This window comes from Sparus aurata, chromosome 2 (assembly GCF_900880675.1).
Source record: "Sparus aurata chromosome 2, fSpaAur1.1, whole genome shotgun sequence".
Taxonomy (NCBI): Eukaryota; Metazoa; Chordata; class Actinopteri; order Spariformes; family Sparidae; genus Sparus; species Sparus aurata.
Window position 1 is genome coordinate 8,106,949 of NC_044188.1, and position 19,831 is coordinate 8,126,779.

Sequence of the window (19,831 nt, forward strand, 5' to 3'; positions counted from 1 at the left end):
CAACATGAAAAAAAAGTCATTGTAGAAACTAAAACTGATTGTAATGATGTAATTTATGTCAACTGTTTTACATGTTATGGCACTTTTATGACAACTAACACAACAACACATTTTTCCATTTGAAGTAGAAATCACTTACTATTTTCTTTAGAAACAAATGTGCTTACTTTTCTGCTTTTAAACCTCTGTATCAAAGCCTCTTTAATGTCTTTAGTCTTGAAACAGTAGATCACCGGATTTACTATAGCAGGTACGAGGCTGTACATCATGGTGATAACAACACGAGCGTCTGTGCCCACTCTGTATCCCAAATGGTTGGCGAGATAGACGAAACACCTCGGCACATAATAGAGGCAGGTGATAAAGATCTGAGGAGCGCAGGTGGACAAGACTTTGTACCGCCTCTCCGTAGCAGTCATTTTCAGAACAGCTATGATTATGGAAAAGTAAGAAAAGATGATGAATGTCAAAGGACCCAAGAGACCTAACATGGCCATTCCAAGTGCAACAGTATTAACATATGCAACACTGTCACCACATCCCAGCTTAGTTATTGATATATGATCACAGTAGCACTGTAGAATAACATTTTGGTCGCAGTAGGGCAAAGTTAAGGCATGAAGCACAACTCCCGTCATACGTATGAAGGTTACAATCCAGCACGTGCTACACGCAATAGAAACTGTTTTGTTTGTAAATGTAATAGGATATCGAAAAGGCAACCATATTGCAACAAAGCGATCCAAAGCCATAATCAGCAAAATCAAAGAATGAATTGCTCCCAAAGCATGAACAAAATACATTTGTGTAAAGCAGGCGCCGAATGAAGTTATCATGTCATTCCACCAGTATCTGGCAATGACTTTTGGGAGAGTCACAGTACTGAAAATAATGTCTGTCATTGCAAGGTGGAAAAAGATCATATATGTCGGTTTATGAAGAGTCCTCTCAAACAGAATTACAGCTGAAATGAAGGCATTTCCAATCACAATAGCGAGGAGGACAAAGAGAAGAAGAGCAGACACTGGTCCATAGTATTTAGGCGGAAGTCCGGGGAATCCAGTGATGATGAAGTCTTTGATGGTTGTAATATTAGTGTATTTCATAATGAAAAAAAAAAGTCTGTCAATGAAAATCAAATGAAACAATGAACCCTGGAAGTTAAATAGGAGAAAGGAGATGGAGTTAACAGCCCTCCAGTATCATTGCTGATGCAGTAATATCAAATAAACACATGCTGTGATCACTCTGCCCTGCATGACACTCTTACTCTAACTCTGAACACTACAATCTGGCTCCATTAACGTGTCACTTTATGTTGTAACAACCTCCTGCAGGGTCTGGTCTGATGATGTCAGAGGAGATTAACACTCAGAGGACCCTACACCCACCTGGAATCAATGTCTCTAATCTGTGCTGTTAACTGTTATTTAGGAAAAGTCATAGTAACACTAGCTTTAAAAGTTAAAATAAACTTCTGTTTGTAGCAATTTATCTGTTAACATGACATTTATTAAGCAGCTCTACAGGGTTATAAACATCTGTTGCAATGAATTACAAAGTATTTATTAAACATTAACGACGTATTATCGACATTAGTCGCAACTTAACAGTGAACAACTGCTCATTTCATTGTTTGTTCAAAGGAAAATAACTAACTGCTAACTTCAGTTTAATTCACTATACATGTATCATTTGTAAATGATGGTTTATAAGTGTTGTCTTAAATGCATCTTACAGAATCAGTTCATAGATACAGGCTACTGTATAAACCTGACCTGGTAAAGGCCTCTGCACATGTTACTTGCAGTTTTCTAGTTATTTGAAGGGCGAATATGATGATGTGAGGAGGCTGTTGGATAAGACAACTGGACACATTGGATTACAGAGGTAGGATAACGGTATACATTTCTCTAAGAATCTCCTTGGAAGCCGATAGTGACACATCGGTCTCATTTTGTTGGTCATTTTTGGCACAAAATGTTTTTTTGCAAATGTGCTGCATGTGACTTTTATTCTAACACTGGCCCTCCATATATTATCAGTATGTGGCCTCTTGATAAGGATTTGTTGACTTTAACCAAGATCATTCACTTGAGTTAACGATATCTGCAGTCAAGAGGCAGAACTGCTGGAGGTCTCAGAAAGAAAATGGTTTCAAATCCTGCTAATTTAAAAAAAGCAGTTATACTGTATCTTGAGATCACATTCGGGAATTGCTTGATGACACCGGTTAGTATAAAAGGCCTAAGCTTACATGCCAGGCCCCCAACTAACATGATTAACAATGAGCTTGTAATGTAAAGCAATAGTTCAACATTTTGACTTTCTACAAGAGTGATACCTCTTTTATATTTCAATCAGTAGAGACCAGTAAATGAAGCTCTGTTCCAAGCAGCAGCAAGAAGAATGTCAAAATGAAACAAAAATTACCTGTCTGCACCTCCGAAGCTCACCAATAAAAACATCCATTGTTTAATCTGTGAAACAAAATTAAAAAAGGCCAATGTGTGTTTTCAGCATGTTGTCCCAGTATCAAGCCAAGAAACTGTCTCACACATTACCACTTTAACCAACGATAGCTTGGTCATTTCCATTATTTCCGTGTTTGATGCTCATCAAAGACATGTTCACAATAATAACAAATAGGGACAAATTTAATTACAGCAGTTTTTCAAACAAAGGGCTTTACACTAAAGCAACGTAGTGACCCCAAGAAAAATGATTAATATAGGTAAAAAACTTTTTGAGATAACAAGATGAGAACAATGTAAAAGTAAACATTTGGTACAAGTGAGATTTTTTTTATTTGCCTCTGAGACACCCAAAGGCCACCAACTCTGCATGTAGTTGGAAGAATCACAACCCCCTGCATGATGGTGTCGGGCTGTGTTGTGGCTCATAGAGGATTTTATGAAAATAAGTTCAATAAGTTTATTGCTCCTGTCAAAAACAAAGTTACAAATTACTTTACAATTAAAACATAAAGTAAAAGCCAAGAACCTACGAAATGAGCAAAATGAAAAATTTAAAAAACCAACAACAACAAACAACAGCAGTTAAGAAAAAAATCATACAGTTGAAGTTTTGAGAAGCATTTTAAAGGAAGATACTGACTTCGTTAGGATATTGGAACCATTAATAGGGCTCCCAGAAGATCTTAAGCAGTGATCAGGCTCAACGGGGGTTAACGAATAATGACGACTATTCAACTTATCTTCTATCAATTCTTAGACTCAGAGATACCAACAAGGATTTGGCATAATGTGGTCACTTCTCTTTGTACTTGCTAAAAGCCTGGCAGCAGCGTTTTGTATCAACTGCAGTGATAAATATTAAAATCACAGTTTAGTCAGAAACAGCAGAAGAAAACGATTTATTACCTGATTCATTATTGCACATGCCTCTGCTTTATCATTTTATCAATGTATTTCATCCAGTTTTTGTGCTGATAATAATATTTCTCATGAAATAGTTCCTCTTCAGTTGTTCTTTGATGTCCTTGGTTTTGAGGCAGTATATCATGGGGTTGACAGCAGCAGGTAAAAGACTGTACAGCATCACAACAACAACGCGAACAGGAACACTGAAAGTAAATCCTACCTTATTTGCCAGGTACACAAAGCATCTGGGCATATAATACAGAAATGTGATGAGAATTTGCGGCGAGCACGTGGACAGAGCCCTGATGCGTCCCTCTGAGTTGGACAGTCTCATAACGACACCAATGATGAAAAAGTAAGAGACGATAATAAAAGCCAGTGGCACCAACAAACTGAACATGGCCAAACCGAATGCAACCACCTCAACTTCACGTACGCTACCACATGCAAGCCTCATTATTGTTAAATGGTCACAATAGCACTGTACAATTATGTTTGAATTGCAGAAAGGCAATGTCAGAGCATCGAAAACTATGCCCACCATCCATGATGACGGCATCAGCCACGATATTCCACAAAGCACAGAGGCGGTGCTGTTTGTGAAAAGAGCTGGGTAACGCAGAGGAGATACAATTGCAATAAAGCGATCAAGGGCCATCACCATCAGGATGAACGAATGAGTCGCTCCCAAGAAATGAACAAAATACATCTGTGCAAAGCATCCATAAAATGAAATAATGCTGTCATTGAACCAGTATTTTGATATGACTTTTGGCAGAGTAACAGTCCCAAACAGTAAGTCAGTTAATGCCAAGTGACAAAAGATCAGATATGATGGTTTGTGAAGAGACTTTTCACGTTTAATAATCACTAAAATAAATATATTTCCCACAGCTATAGCCAGGAAGAGTAGAAAAAGCAGGGCTGATGCAGGTCCATAATACTGCGTTGAAAGTCCAGGAAATCCAAGGAGGAAGAAATGATTTATCCTTGTTAAATTTGTGTAGAACATAATCACTTGAATTCACAAAAAACACCAGTCAAATAAAAGAAAAAGCACAATGATTAGAGCAGATATCAAATGCGGTAAGTTTACAAAAAAGACAAATAACATGGAAGCATTAACAAGAGACCGAACTACGACAAATCTGACAGCTATGCAACGTAACGCAAAAGTTCCCACAGTGTGAATATACTTTTCCTGAAGAAAAAAAATCTCACCTTGTGAAACTCAACACAGCTCTGCCTCCACAAGCTGATCTCCACTTAAGGAAGCACTGCCCCCTTAATATTTGCTCAGTGTGTTGTTTGGATACTATGTTTGTAAACAGGCAGATCTCAGAGGCTCAGTTCCCAAATGAGCTCCCCTGGTTCCACTCAGGGTCAATGTTGATGTGACACATGACATGTTCAGTCAAACAGTATGTGGTTTCCAATCAGAAAGTATTCCGCTACGGTAAAACAGACTTAAGTAAATCACAGAGAACTTTAGATGTTTTCATGGTTTTGTTAGGGCCCTAAAAAGCATTTAGGTAAGTTAGACACCTACATTTCCCACAATGCAACGTAACCACTGAGTGACATCACTGGAGGCAATTTATCTGATTACACGCAGCTTGCTCTGGAGCCACAAAAGGCTTTACACCTCTTTGTCCACGTATGCTGTAGTAGTCTCCAAGACCTGTAAACATGCTTTAATGTATAAAACTGTTGGAGTTGCCTTTTAATGCTGCCATGTTAATAATTTGGAAAGGTCTAAGCCAAAACCCTCAGATAGAAAAAACAATAGCATAACTGTTTCTTAGCACATTTTAATATGGCAGTGTCATGTACTTATGTTAATACGTTTAAAAGTGAAATAGTGTGCCAATGCAGGAAGTTGAAAAAACTTCCTTTCAATAATTAGTTTGGGCTTGCGTCTGCTACAGATATATTTTGTGCTTGAGCAGGTAGAAACACAAGCACAATTTCAAGCCAAAGTCATTCCCAAAGTTTCACTATGATGCCTGCATGAAACACCACAGCTGTGCCACTGCACCAGTGGCAAAAAATGGACGTTCACATAATCGAATTGTAGTTTCCTACCACTGGCATTGGCTGTATCCCTGTTATGCCACAAGGGGGCCTCCTCAGCAACAAAGGCTTGGTGCAGTGGGTGGTCCGTTGTCGTCTTCAGTGCGACAAAAGCGAGAGAAGGAAACGACTCACCTGTTGCCTGTGTCATGGTTTCTGTCCTTTACAGGTCAGTAACTTGGCAAAAGACACATGTGACCACTAACATGTTTATTTATGTTGGTAATACTAGCGTCACCGTGTGCTTTGTTCGCCAGGACATTTTGGTTTTGTTACTCTGAGAGCTATAAATGAAGCAGTAAACAGCGCTAGCTTAAATGCTATATTTGATGCGTGTGTTGGACTAAATGTTATCAGGTCTCGTTTTAAGGCTCATAGCTGCAGTTGGTTAGGCCTCCCATATATTTGAAATATTATACTATACTAAATGGTTTCTAAAGGACAATTTCACGTGTCATTTCATGTTTCTGTAAGTTGATAAGTTGATTTAAAAACACTCGCTGGCTCTGTCACTTTCTCATGGTATTTGCAAATACATATTGTTAGCAGGATGCTAAGTGTAAAACAAGCTGCCAGTCAGTCTAACTGGACATATGTGTGTATGTGAAGCTAGAAACTTGAGAACAAAAGAAACTTTCTTTTAATTTTATTTATATACAGGGCTTCAGACTAACTTTTTTCACGAGGAGCTCAGTGGCCCCTAACTGAAAATTTTAGGAGCACAATCACAAAACAATCACCTCATGTTGCAGGTATCGATTGCAAAATTTGCAGTTCATGGAATTCGTCTCTGTGAGACCTTAAAGGGATAGTTCAGGTTTTTTGAAGTGGGGTCATATAAAGTACATATCTATAGTCGATCTGTTTCCTACTACAGTAATCACAGATCAGTGCAGCCTCAGTTTGGAGAAGTAGAGAGCCGCTCCAGCCCAGACGCTCAGCTTTGTACTGCAGTGAACGGGGTCCAGCGAAAAAGCGAAATTAACCACCTAAAACAAGGCTCACCTAAAAAATTTTACATCAGGTCAAGTGTACGTTGTATAGGTAAAATTCATACCGCTTTACATTGCGGACCCCGTTCATATCGGAAGGATATGGAGAGTTAAGTTTTGTTTTTAACTAAAGTAAACCTCCCGTCCAGCAACTGGGCCTCGCGCTGTATTCCGCCGCTCGCAGATCAGCTGTTGCCCAGTTACGCTAGTGCGTAGGGATACGGGGGTTCTGCGGTTGAGAAAATGTAGTGCCAAAAGCGCGGTCTGATGGCGATGTAAAGCGGTGTGAATTTTGCCTATACAACGTACACTTGAACTTATATAGATTTTTTTATGTGAGCCTTGTTTTAGGTGGTTAATTTCGCTTTTTCGCTGGACCCTGTTAACTGCAGTACAAAGCTGAGCGTCTGGGCTGGAGCGGCTCTCTACTTCTCCAAACTGAGGCTGCACAGATCGGTGATTATGGTAGGAAACAGATCGACTATAGATATGTACTTTATATGACCCCACTTCAAAAAACCCGAACTATCCCTTTAATCTGTCAAATTGGAGCAGCCAATCTTCACGAAAACAGTATGTTCTGCCCTTTTTTGCCACAACATTATAATCTGCATACTGCTCACACACCTGGGGCCTGTTACACTAACTGTTTTCAATATTTCATGTGCACTTTCAAACCTGAGAGTCTGAGAAAAAGGTAAGCGTTTACTGAATTGCAGTGTTCAAGAGAATTTAAATTAAGACAGTTTTGTTTAACAGGACTGACTTGACAGTTTGCAGCTACTCTATTCAAAGCTTGTAAAACTGATCAAACACAGTACAGATTGAGGATGAACTGAAGCTACAGTTCTGAGGTACTGTGAAACACCTGCTGCTGCTCTGGAGAGTTTGATGAGGATGTAGGAGTAAAAATGATGAATGACTTTGTTGATTTCATCTCAAAGATGTGTCAGTACTGACTATGTTGTTGTTGTTTTCCTAAGCGAAGTGGTAACATCGGCCCATACACCGAAGTGTATACATCAGTAGGCGATCGCTGTTCATAACGGTGGATGTGTAAACTTAACTTTGAGACAGGTGAGTCAGTTCTAATCACAGTGGATGTTTACAAGTCACATACAGATTAAATAAAAGGCGAGCCTTGACTTTATAACAGTAGAACAAAGAGACTGTGCTTATTAGGGAATTGTTATCAATGTCTTCTGCATTGCTACACCAACACACACACACAATAACATTTCTTTTTTCCTGTTTTTCCTCTTCTCACATTTACCTACACACAAACACCATATCAATCAATCAATCAATCAATCCAAGCTTTATTGTCATTTTGTTGTACCAACAAAACAGCACAACAAAAATGAGATTACGTTTCTCCAGGATCATTAACAGAAGACGATAAATAACACACAATATATAAATATAATCATTTGAAACTAAAAGTATGACTAAAGGCTTGTGAAGTGCATCATATCAACATATTAAGACACAGTGCCCATCTAATCAATGTCTGTCCACGTTCATCCATGACACATATTTAAACTGAACAAAAAAACACACATTTTTAAACAGTAAAAGTCAAGGAAAATAATATCAATTTTAATTACTGGGTCAAACATGGCTAGTAATTCTATGGACTTAAATTACAAAAGTTGTGTTTATAAAAAAAAAAAAAAAAAAGCTATGCTCACATTTTAAATGCGCACAAATGTACTCAGTAAGATCATATTTTCACATTTCCTGCCTGAGAGGTGAAGTTTCTCAGTGCACTAGATGGACTCTAGATGACTGATTCTTGTGCACTTAAGCCACAGAAAAGAAGGCCAAGACTCACATCTGAGGAAATGGCAACGATTGAAGGTGGAGGTTCAGTGCATTTGGCTGCAGATGTCAGCTTCATATCAATATGAAAGCTTGATCGCTATGCCGATTTTAGTTCTCCTCAGCCTCTTCATCAACATGTGCTTAATGTCATGAGTCTTGAAGCAATAGATGATTGGATTAACAGCAGGAGGAAAAAGACTGTACAGCAGTATCAACAAAATGCGGACATCTAAACTGAAAGAAAATCCAATGGTATTTGCTATATAAACAAAACACCTGGGAAGGTAAAAAAGACATGTGATGAATATTTGTGGTGAACATGTTGATAGGGTTTTTTTGCGCCCTGCAACATTGGCCATTTTCATAATAACCACAATAATGGAGGTGTAGGAAAAGAGGATGAATGCAAGAGGAAGCAAAAGACAAAACATGGCCACGCACAGAGAAGTGACGGCGACTATTCTAACGTCCGCACCACATGCCTGACTCGTGATAGAAATGTGGTCGCAGTAGCACTGAGCGATGACGTTCGATTTACAGAAAGGTAGAGTGAGAACATGGAGTACAATAGCTACCATCAAAGGCAGAGGTATGAACCAAGCAAACCCACAGAGCACAGATATGATGTCATTTGTGATAAGGACCGGATAACGCAGTGGAATACATATCGCAATAAATCGATCGAGAGCCATCACCAGCAAGATGAAAGAGGTCACTGATCCTAAATAATGAACAAAGAACATCTGTGTAAAACACCCGTAAAAAGAAATAAAGCTGTCATCAAACCAGTATTTTGATATGATCTTCGGGAGAGTCGCCGTGCCAAATGTTAAGTCGTTCAGTGCCAGGTGACAGAAGACCAGATACGTCGGTTTTTGCAGGGACTTCTCAGAGGCAACAAATGCTAAAATGAAAATATTTCCTACTACAATAACCAGGTAGATGAACAAGAAGAGAGCTGACACAGGTCCATAATACTGAGGTGAAAGTCCTGGAAATCCAAGGATGGAGAAACTTCTCATCCTTGTAAAATTGGTGATCATAATTTGAGTTTACAGTGAGAATCTGTCAGATGCAATACATGAAATAAAGACCTGCAAGGCAAAATCACTGATTAGACCATTAAGATATTAATTGCAGAATGTACTATTTAAATACCACATAATTGGACAGAGATATAAATACAGTATATCTAAAAGCAGTGACTGTTATGCTCTCCTATTTCCAGTTTGAATACAGGTCTTATTTTCCAGATTGGAGTTCAGTGTCCAATAACCCACTGCAATGAATGGATGCCAGGCAATATCAGCCTTTTATCAAGTTCATCATATCCTCAATGGATCATGATGTAATTCAAATTTACATGTTGTTTTTTTATATTTCCAATAATGAGTGCAACTTGAAGAACACATCGAAACAACATGAAAACAACGCACGCATGACCTTCTAATTATGAAAGATTAGGTAGAGTAAAATAATATTAATAAAGAAAAAAAATGAGGAAATATTTCAGTAAAGGACACACAAACACAAATTTTCATTATTTATTTTACTTTTAATCTGCACGTAATTATAAAAAGATTCTTCATCTGTTTAAATTAGCTTGTATTCCAGCCAGAAAATGCTTTAAACCAGATGTCATCAAAAGTATGTTCATATATGTCTACTGTACTTTGCATGAGCAAGTACATTTTGTAGCAAATGCAATAATGCCTGGATTACATTCTTTTTTATAAACATAGTGAGGATACTATTGTATTAAACGTGTATACACCGACCTTAAAGGAACAGTTCACCCATAAAATACAGAGCCTGGTCACACTTAGGACAGGGTTTCTCAGAGACTACTCCCAGAATTTGGGAGTCGAGACGATGGAATGGCCTGCCAGCAGTCCTGACCTCTACCCCATTGAACACTTATGGGATCAGCTTGGGCGTGCTGTTATTGCCAGATAAATTTGTTATAGCAGGACAACAACACAGCGCAGATTTCCTGTGTGCCTATGGCCTGATGCTGAATGTCAAAACGCTGCCACCTTCTGTTCATCTCCATGTACACTTGGAGATGTGTCTGTACACATCAGACTGTCTAGCATGCTCTCAGCCACAAATTATTTTTTTCCGCCTCCTCGCTGAGTTTCCGGACGGCAGTTCACAGCGTTTGTAGACCACAAACCACTGACATTTGCCATGGCCAAGGTGACCAAGCCTTGGTCCACCCACCAGCAGAGACAGCTCTCCTACATTGCAGAGTTTACAACGTACATTCAGCACGTTGCTGGAAAAAACTACCTGGTTGCGGACTGAAACGCCCAGGTCATCGCAGGTGCTGTCCACTTAGTGATTGACTATGCCTGCATGGTGGTGGACCAAGCTGCAGACCCGGATGTACAGGCCTTCAGGATGGCAGTCACAGGGCTGCAATTAAAGGACATAGCCTTTGATGGAGCCAACACCACACTCCTGTATGATGTTTCCACATGTCAGCCACAGAGTTAGGCACGGCCTCAAGAAAGACGTCGGAGACTGGACTGACTTCTGTGTGGACTTCTAATGTGCTCAGGTGCACGACAAGCATAAGTGTGTAAGCATGATAATGGAGAGTTGGGAGGGGCTAGGAAGTCAGCAGTTTTCCCACTGTTTGAGTTATTTTGTGTTAAACGCTTGAGAATGAGGTCAAAGAGAGAAGTTTCGCCTCCAGTTTTTCACAACTTCTACAATATCATATCATTCATAATAATTTTTAAATATGATAAAAATAAATCATATTGTGGTAATAATTACATAAAACCATAAAGCACAGCAACAATAACCATGCAGGCAAAAGTAATAACATTTTTCATACCAATAATAGGGTGTTATTTAAAAAAAGTCTACACACTACACATCTGCTACACACAGTCAGTTTCTTTCCTTTTGCTTGCTTTACCATTGTCAGTAGATGAGTTAGCTGTTAAGTTTTTTTTATCTGGTGTGTCATGTAGAAAGCAACACTTTGACTTACAGAAGTGGGTTAAAACACAATATACAAGAGGACATAAAAGCAAATTCTTTCAAGTACGGATGGTCAGAGTGGATGGCCAGAGTGGGCCAAGATTAGATTGAGGATGCCTTCCTTCCAGAATTTGTCTGTCATAAATACTGTGCAAAGAAAGCTGCTGCACGCCAATTATTTTGCAGGCAATTATTACGTTATTGGGCCTATGATTTTTATTGTGCACTGAGGAGTCACCATACCATAAGATAAAACAAAACGTTAAGATTGACTCAATGAAAGATCTATACGATGAAACCATCAGTGTCTTGTCCACCTTAAATGTATTCTGTCTGTACAAAACTAAAAAGTGCAGGTCCTTTTTGCAGATTGCAGTTGAAAAAAACCACACGAACAGTAAAGACAAACCACTACTGCTTGTCTGTAGTTGTGCAGCGCCATCTTCACACACCAGTTATCTGACAGAACTATGTTCAAAACAATAGCCAGATGTAAGTGAGTGTTGGCGATTTTTTTTCATCCAGGGTCAAAGGCGGATAACATTGTGTTGAATTACATCATAATTTCATCCTCTGGCTTCAGTCCAATACAGAAGAAAAGGATGGATAGAACTGAACAAACTTAGGGGACACCTGATAAACAGAAGACTGATAGAATTTATTAATAATTCATATACATTTGATCTTATTCATTATGCAATAAATACACAAGAAACTGCTCTGTGTCGTAATAATGACACACATGACGCTACTTGTTTACCTAGACATGACATGTTTTGTTTCAGTCAACATCCATATACTGGACAGAAGAAGCTTTTCATCCCCCTAGAAGAATGGATTTAAATTGATAACTGTTTTTAAAATGATGTGGTTGAAACGAGAGCGATGGCTGCTAAAAAAAGAAAAAGAAATGAGAAACACTGCGTAATGCATTAGTTTATCAGTTCCTTGTAGCTGAAACTCTTTGTGAAAATGTGCATCTGCTGAATTTCTTCCACAAACTTTCTCTCATGTCTTTTGCTCTTAAGCAGTATATAAGTGGATTAATCATGGGGGGGAAAAGGCTATACAGCATGATTATTACAATTCGTGCATCAGCACTAAACGTAATGCCGACATTACTGGCTAAATAAACAAAACATCTGGGTAAATAATAGAGTGTGATTATAATCAGCTGAGCACTACAAGTGGATAGAGTTTTGAGGCGACTTTGTGAATTAGCTATCTTTAATACATTTATAATAATACAGCAATATGAAAATATTACAAATGCCAGAGGTCCTAGGAGTGCAACCATTGCAACTGCAAAAGCAGGACGACCATAAGGGGTCCTATCAGTGCATGCCAGCATCGTGATACCAATATGATCACAGTAGCAGTGATTGATTATGTTCGAAGCACAGTAAGGAAGAGGGTATGCTCTAATCACTGACATTAAAGGACCTGCCTTGGCAACAACCCACGCAGTAACACTGAGAATGTGGATGGTGGAGTCTTTAAGAAGAAGTGGATATCTAAGAGGATGGCAGATAGCCAGATACCTGTCCAATGCCATGAGGAAGAGGATAAAAGAATTCACCGTGCCAAGATAGTGAACAAAGTACATCTGGACAAAGCAAGCAGTGAATGAAATGGTCCCTGATTGAAACCAATACTTACTGATGATCTTAGGTAAAGTGGTTGTGCTAAAGAGAATGTCGCATGCACACAGGTTTAGAATTATATAATACATCGGCTTATGGAGGCTGTGGTCGGTTGCAAATAAAAACAGGATTGTAGCATTGCCCGTCAAAGTTAGGAAATAAACAAAGAACAATACAGCTGAGGCGAGGCCGTGATACTCTGGATGAAGTCCAGGGAATCCAGTCAGGATGAATTCAGTCACAGTGCTATGATTTCCCTCTGGCATGATGGAGGAGAAATATCACCTTTGATCGAGAAACATGAAGGCAGTGATAAAACATGTTAGATAAAACACTTCGTCCCATTGCATTTAAACAGTGACAATACTTACAGAGTATTATTAATCTGATGTTTGATTCATTTTCTTTGCACTAAGTAATTACTGCTATGCATTACATTTCAAATTATTAACATGTACCTCTCTCAAACACTGTCAGCATACTGTGATTCACCCGCTAATTCACCTCTTTAAAACACTTCTTGCAGCCTACCTTGTGATAGCATCATAGTATCCACCTGTTTTTATTCTCTGTGGATCGATTCCAGTCAGCCAAATAATATCTCTAAACTCAGTCCAGTCTCTAGCATGAATGGTGTAGGCAGAAAAAACACTTTAGGGGTTAGGAAAAGGTCACATTTGAGCTTAAAACCTCTTTTGGTCACCACAAACACAGTTTGAGTTGTCCTGAGGTCTCATCAAAAACACCCATGTTCGATTCTGGCCTGTGACTCTTTGCTGCATGTCTTCCTCTTGCTTCCTACCCAGCTTTCCTGTCATAGCTGTCCTATTGCAATAAAAGGCTAAAAGAAAGAAAAAAATAAAAATTACATAAACAAACACTGCTGTAGATGTAACAACTTCACATAAAAAATATGTTTTTTGTTGCCATTAACATGGCTGGAAGTTGTCACAAGGTCACATAGGTGTAATGTTGAAATGCTGTGATCCTTCAGAGAAAATGTCAAGTTGTTTCACAGTGTTAAAAACGCAGTCTTGGACTGCAGTCACTGGCCTGGCAGCCTACTCACCCTTGACTCCATCCCCTGACATGACAGTCAGGTTATAAACATGTGATGTGACCGTTATATAAAATAATTTGTAGAAAGGTCAATATGTTCTATAGCCCATGACATGAACTGCCAACATTTGATCCTGAATTAAAGTCATTTTTTTTCAGGTAATTTTCACTTCTCAGTTAGTGTTAATATTCTTCTTTTGTAAACAAAATAATATTAATATATTATTTCAATTTAATAATTATGACAGGAGTTCACAATAAGTTGGTCGGTGGGGACTTTACGTATGTGCTATGCAGTGGAAGGAACACTCCCCTCATGATGGCTAATTAGAAGAACTATTAATTTAATAATGCTAATAGATTGTAAATCTCACAGGAGTAAACAACTGCACTTTAATAACACCCCGATGTGTACTAAGATTGATACTGAGGAAGGAGCGTTAATATCCCAGGAGTTTAATGGTAGTCTCTCGGCACATAGCAGATGTATAATCTGAGTGGAGACTCAAAAATCAACTTTTCTTACTAACAGGGCCTTTAACCTGATTAACAAAATATAACAAATATGAAGATTAATTTGGTTTAGGGGCCTTTTTCATTGCTTGGTAACGCTAACACTCAGTGACACAAAATGATTTTGAAAATCTGAGTAATGACTGTGATAACTGTTGGTGAGGAGATGAATTTCAGGCAGTTCAGAACACTAGTGCTTGAACAAATAAGGCCAGCGAGGCTTTGGGCCTCTTTGCTGTCCTCTGGCTTACAGGCTTCTAGTCCTCTTGGTGTCACAGATTTCACTTCTTCCTGCCATTTTGCAGCATTGATATTTTGCCTTTTCCAAATCACTTACTCAGTTAATGTTTAAATAACATTAACATTACAATGTTAAAGTTCACTAAAAGAAGTTAAAAGAGAAGAACTGGCTCAACAGAAGACGTGAAACACTTTGTTTGCTACAAGTATGTGCAAGTCTGATCAAAACAACATTGCATAAGACTGTTTTGAGATGAGAATTCACCAGGGTACTAAGGCACACACACAGAGGCCTACACTTACGTGCACACTTTAATCACACACTTGAGACCACTATTGACATGAGACACTAATTAGCTTCCCCTTGGAACTTGAGGTGTCAGCAGACTAAAATAAATACGTCAATCTGCCTCCAAGCCTTAACTTTTTAATGGTAAAGAAACAACAGATTGTTCATTACTTTTACATAAACATTCAGTCCGGGTTACTAAAGTTGGGTAGGTTTGTTTGGGTTAGATGTTAGTAATGAAGCGGTCAGAGAACATGTTGGATCAATATTCACTTAAAAAACAAAGGTGATCAGCAGCAAATACTCAGAACTTTATTTGTCCAGTTGACTTGCCAGTATTTTGTGTATTTCCTTCTTCCTCAACTTCAACAAGTGAGAACATAAACTGGTCTGAAAGACTACAACCAGGATTGTCCATGTCTTCATGGAGTCACTCCAACCAGATACCCGAAACCACCCTGCCTCTGCCACCCTTTTTGCCTTAGCCATCACGCGAAAGAAGCTTGAGCCTCCCAAACAGTTCTATAGGTGCCTGAGAGTCACATATTTCCAAGAATATGATACACCAGGGTTGGAGGAGGAACGCACATTCAAATCGTTGTTCCTATACAGCCTCTTGCCCAGCAAGAGAGCCTATGGACAACGCTAGAGTTTTGGGGATCAAAGCATGAGAGAACTCAAACCAATGCCAGAGCCAGATAAGACAAGGATTGCAGAACTGTTCTTGTCCAAGTAGGGGACACCTCCCCTCCTAGTTCCCCACAGTCTTCTTTTAACACTCTTTGCTGCCTTCTTTCTTGTAGGCGGCACCTGCCACATACACACCTCAGCAGTGGCAGGGGGATATGTTATCACCCTCATTCTTATTCTTATCCTTATTCTTAATCTTTAATCTGCTAGTCCCAGAAGGACCAGTCACCTTACCCAGGTGTCTAGAGGGCTCCCACCAAGTTCCTTGTCTCTTTCCGTGTCTGACCTGTCTGTGCTACCTGTGAGCAATCAACTTTTTTGGCAACTCCGGGTCTTCCTTGTGCTCTTTTCTGGAGCTGAAAACTCATTCAGCCTATTTCTTCCTAACTGTCGTTTTAATCAGCAGTCTTTGGGACCCCAACAGTCACCCCATCTTGGTGACAAAAAGTAGCCTGTTCTATGGCAACTGCCAGTAACAACGAGAAGATAGCTGCATGCCTACTCACCGCACTGGCATGTGCTAACACCATTTCTCATCCCTAGAATTATATTTTTTTTGCATGCATTAGAGATCCTGTCAGCAGTTATGAGAAGATGTAGCTTAAGTGCAAATAGCTTAGAGATCTTCTGTAGGACCCCTTTGCCCCAATGTAGAAACCCTTACATCTGATACGACCACTATTTTGCGACCTCCAGATACATCTGACATCTGGTCTTGCACTGCATTTTACAAATTCTGAAATTGTTCTAATTAACCCAACTATCTGTTTTTGGTCTGGTTATTGGTCGCTAATTCCAGGGTGGTGCCCCATTTTAATGATTTGATTGTACATTTTAATTGATATAATTTTAATAGTTACCATCAACCAACCACACTTGCCCCACCACCAATTCCGACAGAAGAGGCCTTGCCCCCAGGGAAGGATGGGTGGTGATCTGTTTCTCTGCAATTGCATCTTTTTAGGACACCCTGGGGAGAGGTCTGCTGGACAACAGATCAGCTCTTTGTCTGTTACAAACCTAACTTGGACTGTCATTTACTGATGTAAGCCCTCTGCACAAGCTGCTTTTGAATCTGTTTGTACATATATCTTCAATTTGCATTTAATTTATATCATTATCGTATGTATTGATGTGATTGATCTTGCCATAGGTGCCATATAAGATTCTTAATGCCTAAATCTACCTTTGGACCAATCAATCCACTGGTCTCAATGTCTGATGTGATTGGACGATAGATCCACCCACTGAAAGGTTTCTGTGCTCGAGAGCTTTAAAACCACAAATCCAGACCAGCTGTCTGATAAACGGTGTGGTTAGTTGTGAAAGCATAGAGCTCAGGGATTTTTGTAAACTTGATAATGATTTACAATATGTTAAAAGATCTTACTCTGAATGTTTTTTCATCAACTGCTTGCACTTCATCTTGATCTTTTGTAAAGTATGCCTTCACTCAATGCTTCAATTGACCTCACAGCATTCGTTCTAGGTGGTTTTGAATTAACCCAAAGGAAATTTGTAGTCGGAGTGACTATATTGATTACATTTATTGTAGCTGTTCTAGCCAATATGGTTAACATTGTCGTCATTGTTTATGACGAGAAACTGCACAAACCCATGTTTCTTCTGATTTGCAACCTTGCTGTTGTTGACATACTGTGCATCACCAGTGTCAGTCCAACTATGATTGGGACTCTACTTGCTGGTGTTAATACTATATCTTATGCACCATGTATAATTGCAATGTTCACTCACCATGTGGGAGGGGTGATGGAGATGTTTGCTTTAGCAGTTATGGCATTTGACCGTTTGATTGCTGTCAGCTGTCCTTTTCAGTACAACAGTTATTTAACAAATGTGCGCATCATTCTACTTGTACTAATGCTGTGGATCGCTGCCTGTTGTTTTGTGGCTGTAATGCCTGCGACTGTGCTGCCTCTCCCTCACTGCCACACAAAGCTGATATATAGTTTCTGCGACTACGCTGCCATACTGAGAACTACTTGTGCTGATCTTGATTACTATTTCAATATGATAACCGTCATATCATCCTTTCTCTTATTTTTTACTTTCTCTCTTATAGCTCTGTCGTACTGTTTCATTGTATATTGTGTGAAATTATCCTCATCAGAAGAAAAAAGGAAAATGGGCAGCACTTGTTTAAGTCACTTGATCGTGGTAGTGTGTTTTTACCTTCCAATCTTTATGCGCATTGTCTTAACCAGAATGGGTGTGCCATTAACTGCTGAGCAACGCCATGGCTTGTCAGTCTGGTACTACGTTGGCCCACCTTCAGTGAATCCTTTCGTCTACAGTCTAAGGACAAACGAAATTAGACAAAGGGTTTGGAATATTTTCAAAAGAGTTAACACATCTTAGCATGTTGTTGTGAACTGTGAATTTATGTTCTTTAAAATGTTGCCTCCTTCTGTGCTCTTTATACAATTTTTTTCAAATTCATCCATACATTTGTTCAATTTTATGTCAATAAACTGTGGGCCAATAATGTCAATGATATATAATTATTGCAGACAGAATCTTCATCTGCACTTCAGATGCATGTCTCAGAAAAATCTCAACATATTAAAGCTGCAATGATGAGTTGATTAAAATATCATTATATGATAATATATATCATAATAATAATACCGATTATTATGATTCTGATTATCATTATGATTCTGGTTATAATTCTGATTCTGATTCTTCTTCTTCTTCTTCTTCTTCTTATTATTATAATTATTATGTTTCATTCATAATTAATCAATTTTACATATGTCATCCTCAAGGATGATTTGATCCTTGTCTTTGCCATAAAACTTATATGTTTTTTAATTGACGCTCAAGGCATTTGAAGAAGTCCAAAGTCATTATTACTGCTGATAAAATATAAATTGCTAAAATATTTCTTACTTAAAGCCCTTCAACATAAGCCAGTTGCATGTTGTTTGAACACTGAAATTGATCACACACCAGCAGTTTATAACTTGACAGTTGCTGATAATTTTTTTTTTAACCTCAGTTTTCGTTTAAATTTCCATTTTCTTTGTCAAGTTTGCCAATTTTTTCCTTGTCAGCATGGGCGTCATCCAGGTGCTGGAATAGTCCAAAGACTTAGTTAAGTCTGGAACTGCTAAATTGACCATTAATGTGAATGAAGTGGAATGTAGCTGTGTTACCCCTTTGACAGTCTACGTCCTATCCAGGATGTACTTGCTCAAAGCATGCTGGGACAGGTTCTGAACAGGGCTACAATATTATAAACCTCTGCAGCTTAGAGAAAGATATCAATGATGCATAATGAATTCCTGGTTACATGACCGAAAAGCACAAGCTCTGGTGGAGAACTTTTTTGACTATACCTTTATGTTTAAAGATAAAACTGAACACTTTTCAAGGCTATAATATCAGCTTTGAGACAATGTCCCCCTCTGGTATGCCTTCCCTGCCTTCACCTTCCTGCACCCATCCTACAGAGATTCCAGGTAGAAGAGGCCTCATCCTGGGGGAAGGATGGGTGGTGAATGATCTGGTTCTCTGCAACTGCAACTTGGACTGTCATTTACTGATGTAATCCCTCTGCACAAGCTGCTTTTGAATCTGTTTATACATATATCTTCAATTTGAATTTAACTCATCTCATCCAAAGTAGTACTAGCATTGTTTTTACATTTTAATCACCTTCATTAAGCAGTAACTGCACTGTTATTCACCTTACATTTCAACTATCTCCCTTTGCACATTACAATGACAGCTCAGATCCTTGTGGCTCAACAATCATTTCAATTCTGTGTTTTTATTCCTCTATTCTTGTTTTTATTTTCCTTTATTATTGTGTGCATTGCTGCTTTTGTACTGTATGTGCCATATAAGATTCTTTATACCAAAAATTATCTTTGAATCAATAAAGCGTCTGTCCATCTGTCTATCATCAGCTGATCTTAATATCTGTTGTGATTGGACGATGGGTCCGCCCAATGAAAAGTTTCTGGCCAGGTGAGCCTTAAGACCACAAATCCAGATCGGTTGTCTGGTAAACTCTGTTGTTAGTTGTTGTGAAAGCAGTTTGATAGAGCTCAGGGATTTTTGTAAAGGGTTGATAATTATTTACAATATGTTGAAAGATCTTGC

General features: G+C 38.8%; 5 protein-coding genes across 5 annotated transcripts; 1 reads left to right on the forward strand and 4 right to left on the reverse strand.

Moving 5' to 3' along the window:
• Window positions 1–4: 4 nt before the first annotated feature.
• Window positions 5–1,137, reverse strand: LOC115568753 (olfactory receptor 52B2-like). The gene has a single exon (XM_030396325.1). The coding sequence runs from the start codon at window positions 1,104–1,106 to the stop codon at window positions 132–134; it is 975 nt and encodes a 324-aa protein (XP_030252185.1). The 5' UTR covers window positions 1,107–1,137; the 3' UTR covers window positions 5–131.
• Window positions 1,138–3,432: 2,295 nt separating this feature from the next.
• LOC115571432 (olfactory receptor 52E8-like) lies at window positions 3,433–4,659 on the reverse strand. The gene is made up of 2 exons (XM_030400859.1): window positions 4,650–4,659; window positions 3,433–4,400 (listed from the first exon to the last, which is right to left on the reverse strand). Coding segments are annotated over exons 1-2 (969 nt in total). The 5' UTR covers window positions 4,651–4,659.
• A 1,759-nt stretch (window positions 4,660–6,418) lies between these two features.
• Window positions 6,419–9,294, reverse strand: LOC115573102 (olfactory receptor 52E8-like; the record flags this gene model as incomplete). Its single annotated transcript, XM_030403729.1, has 2 exons — window positions 8,388–9,294; window positions 6,419–6,429 (listed from the first exon to the last, which is right to left on the reverse strand). Coding segments are annotated over exons 1-2 (918 nt in total), but the record flags the coding sequence as incomplete, so codon positions are not given.
• Window positions 9,295–12,112: 2,818 nt separating this feature from the next.
• On the reverse strand, window positions 12,113–13,216 carry LOC115572108 (olfactory receptor 2AT4-like). Its single transcript, XM_030401927.1, has one exon. It carries the CDS (start codon window positions 13,173–13,175, stop codon window positions 12,207–12,209), a length of 969 nt encoding a protein of 322 aa, XP_030257787.1. The 5' UTR covers window positions 13,176–13,216; the 3' UTR covers window positions 12,113–12,206.
• Window positions 13,217–17,143: 3,927 nt separating this feature from the next.
• On the forward strand, window positions 17,144–18,079 carry LOC115571439 (olfactory receptor 13G1-like). Its single transcript, XM_030400868.1, has one exon. The coding sequence runs from the start codon at window positions 17,144–17,146 to the stop codon at window positions 18,077–18,079; it is 936 nt and encodes a 311-aa protein (XP_030256728.1).
• The last annotated feature ends 1,752 nt before the right edge of the window (window positions 18,080–19,831 follow it).

What these genes read in the sequence shown, in the direction of transcription:
- LOC115568753 (XM_030396325.1), bottom strand. Translation starts at nt 1,106, where the DNA reads ATGAAATACACTAATATTACAACCATCAAAGACTTCATCATCACTGGA.
- LOC115572108 (XM_030401927.1), bottom strand. Translation starts at nt 13,175, where the DNA reads ATGCCAGAGGGAAATCATAGCACTGTGACTGAATTCATCCTGACTGGA.
- LOC115571439 (XM_030400868.1), top strand. Translation starts at nt 17,144, where the DNA reads ATGCCTTCACTCAATGCTTCAATTGACCTCACAGCATTCGTTCTAGGT.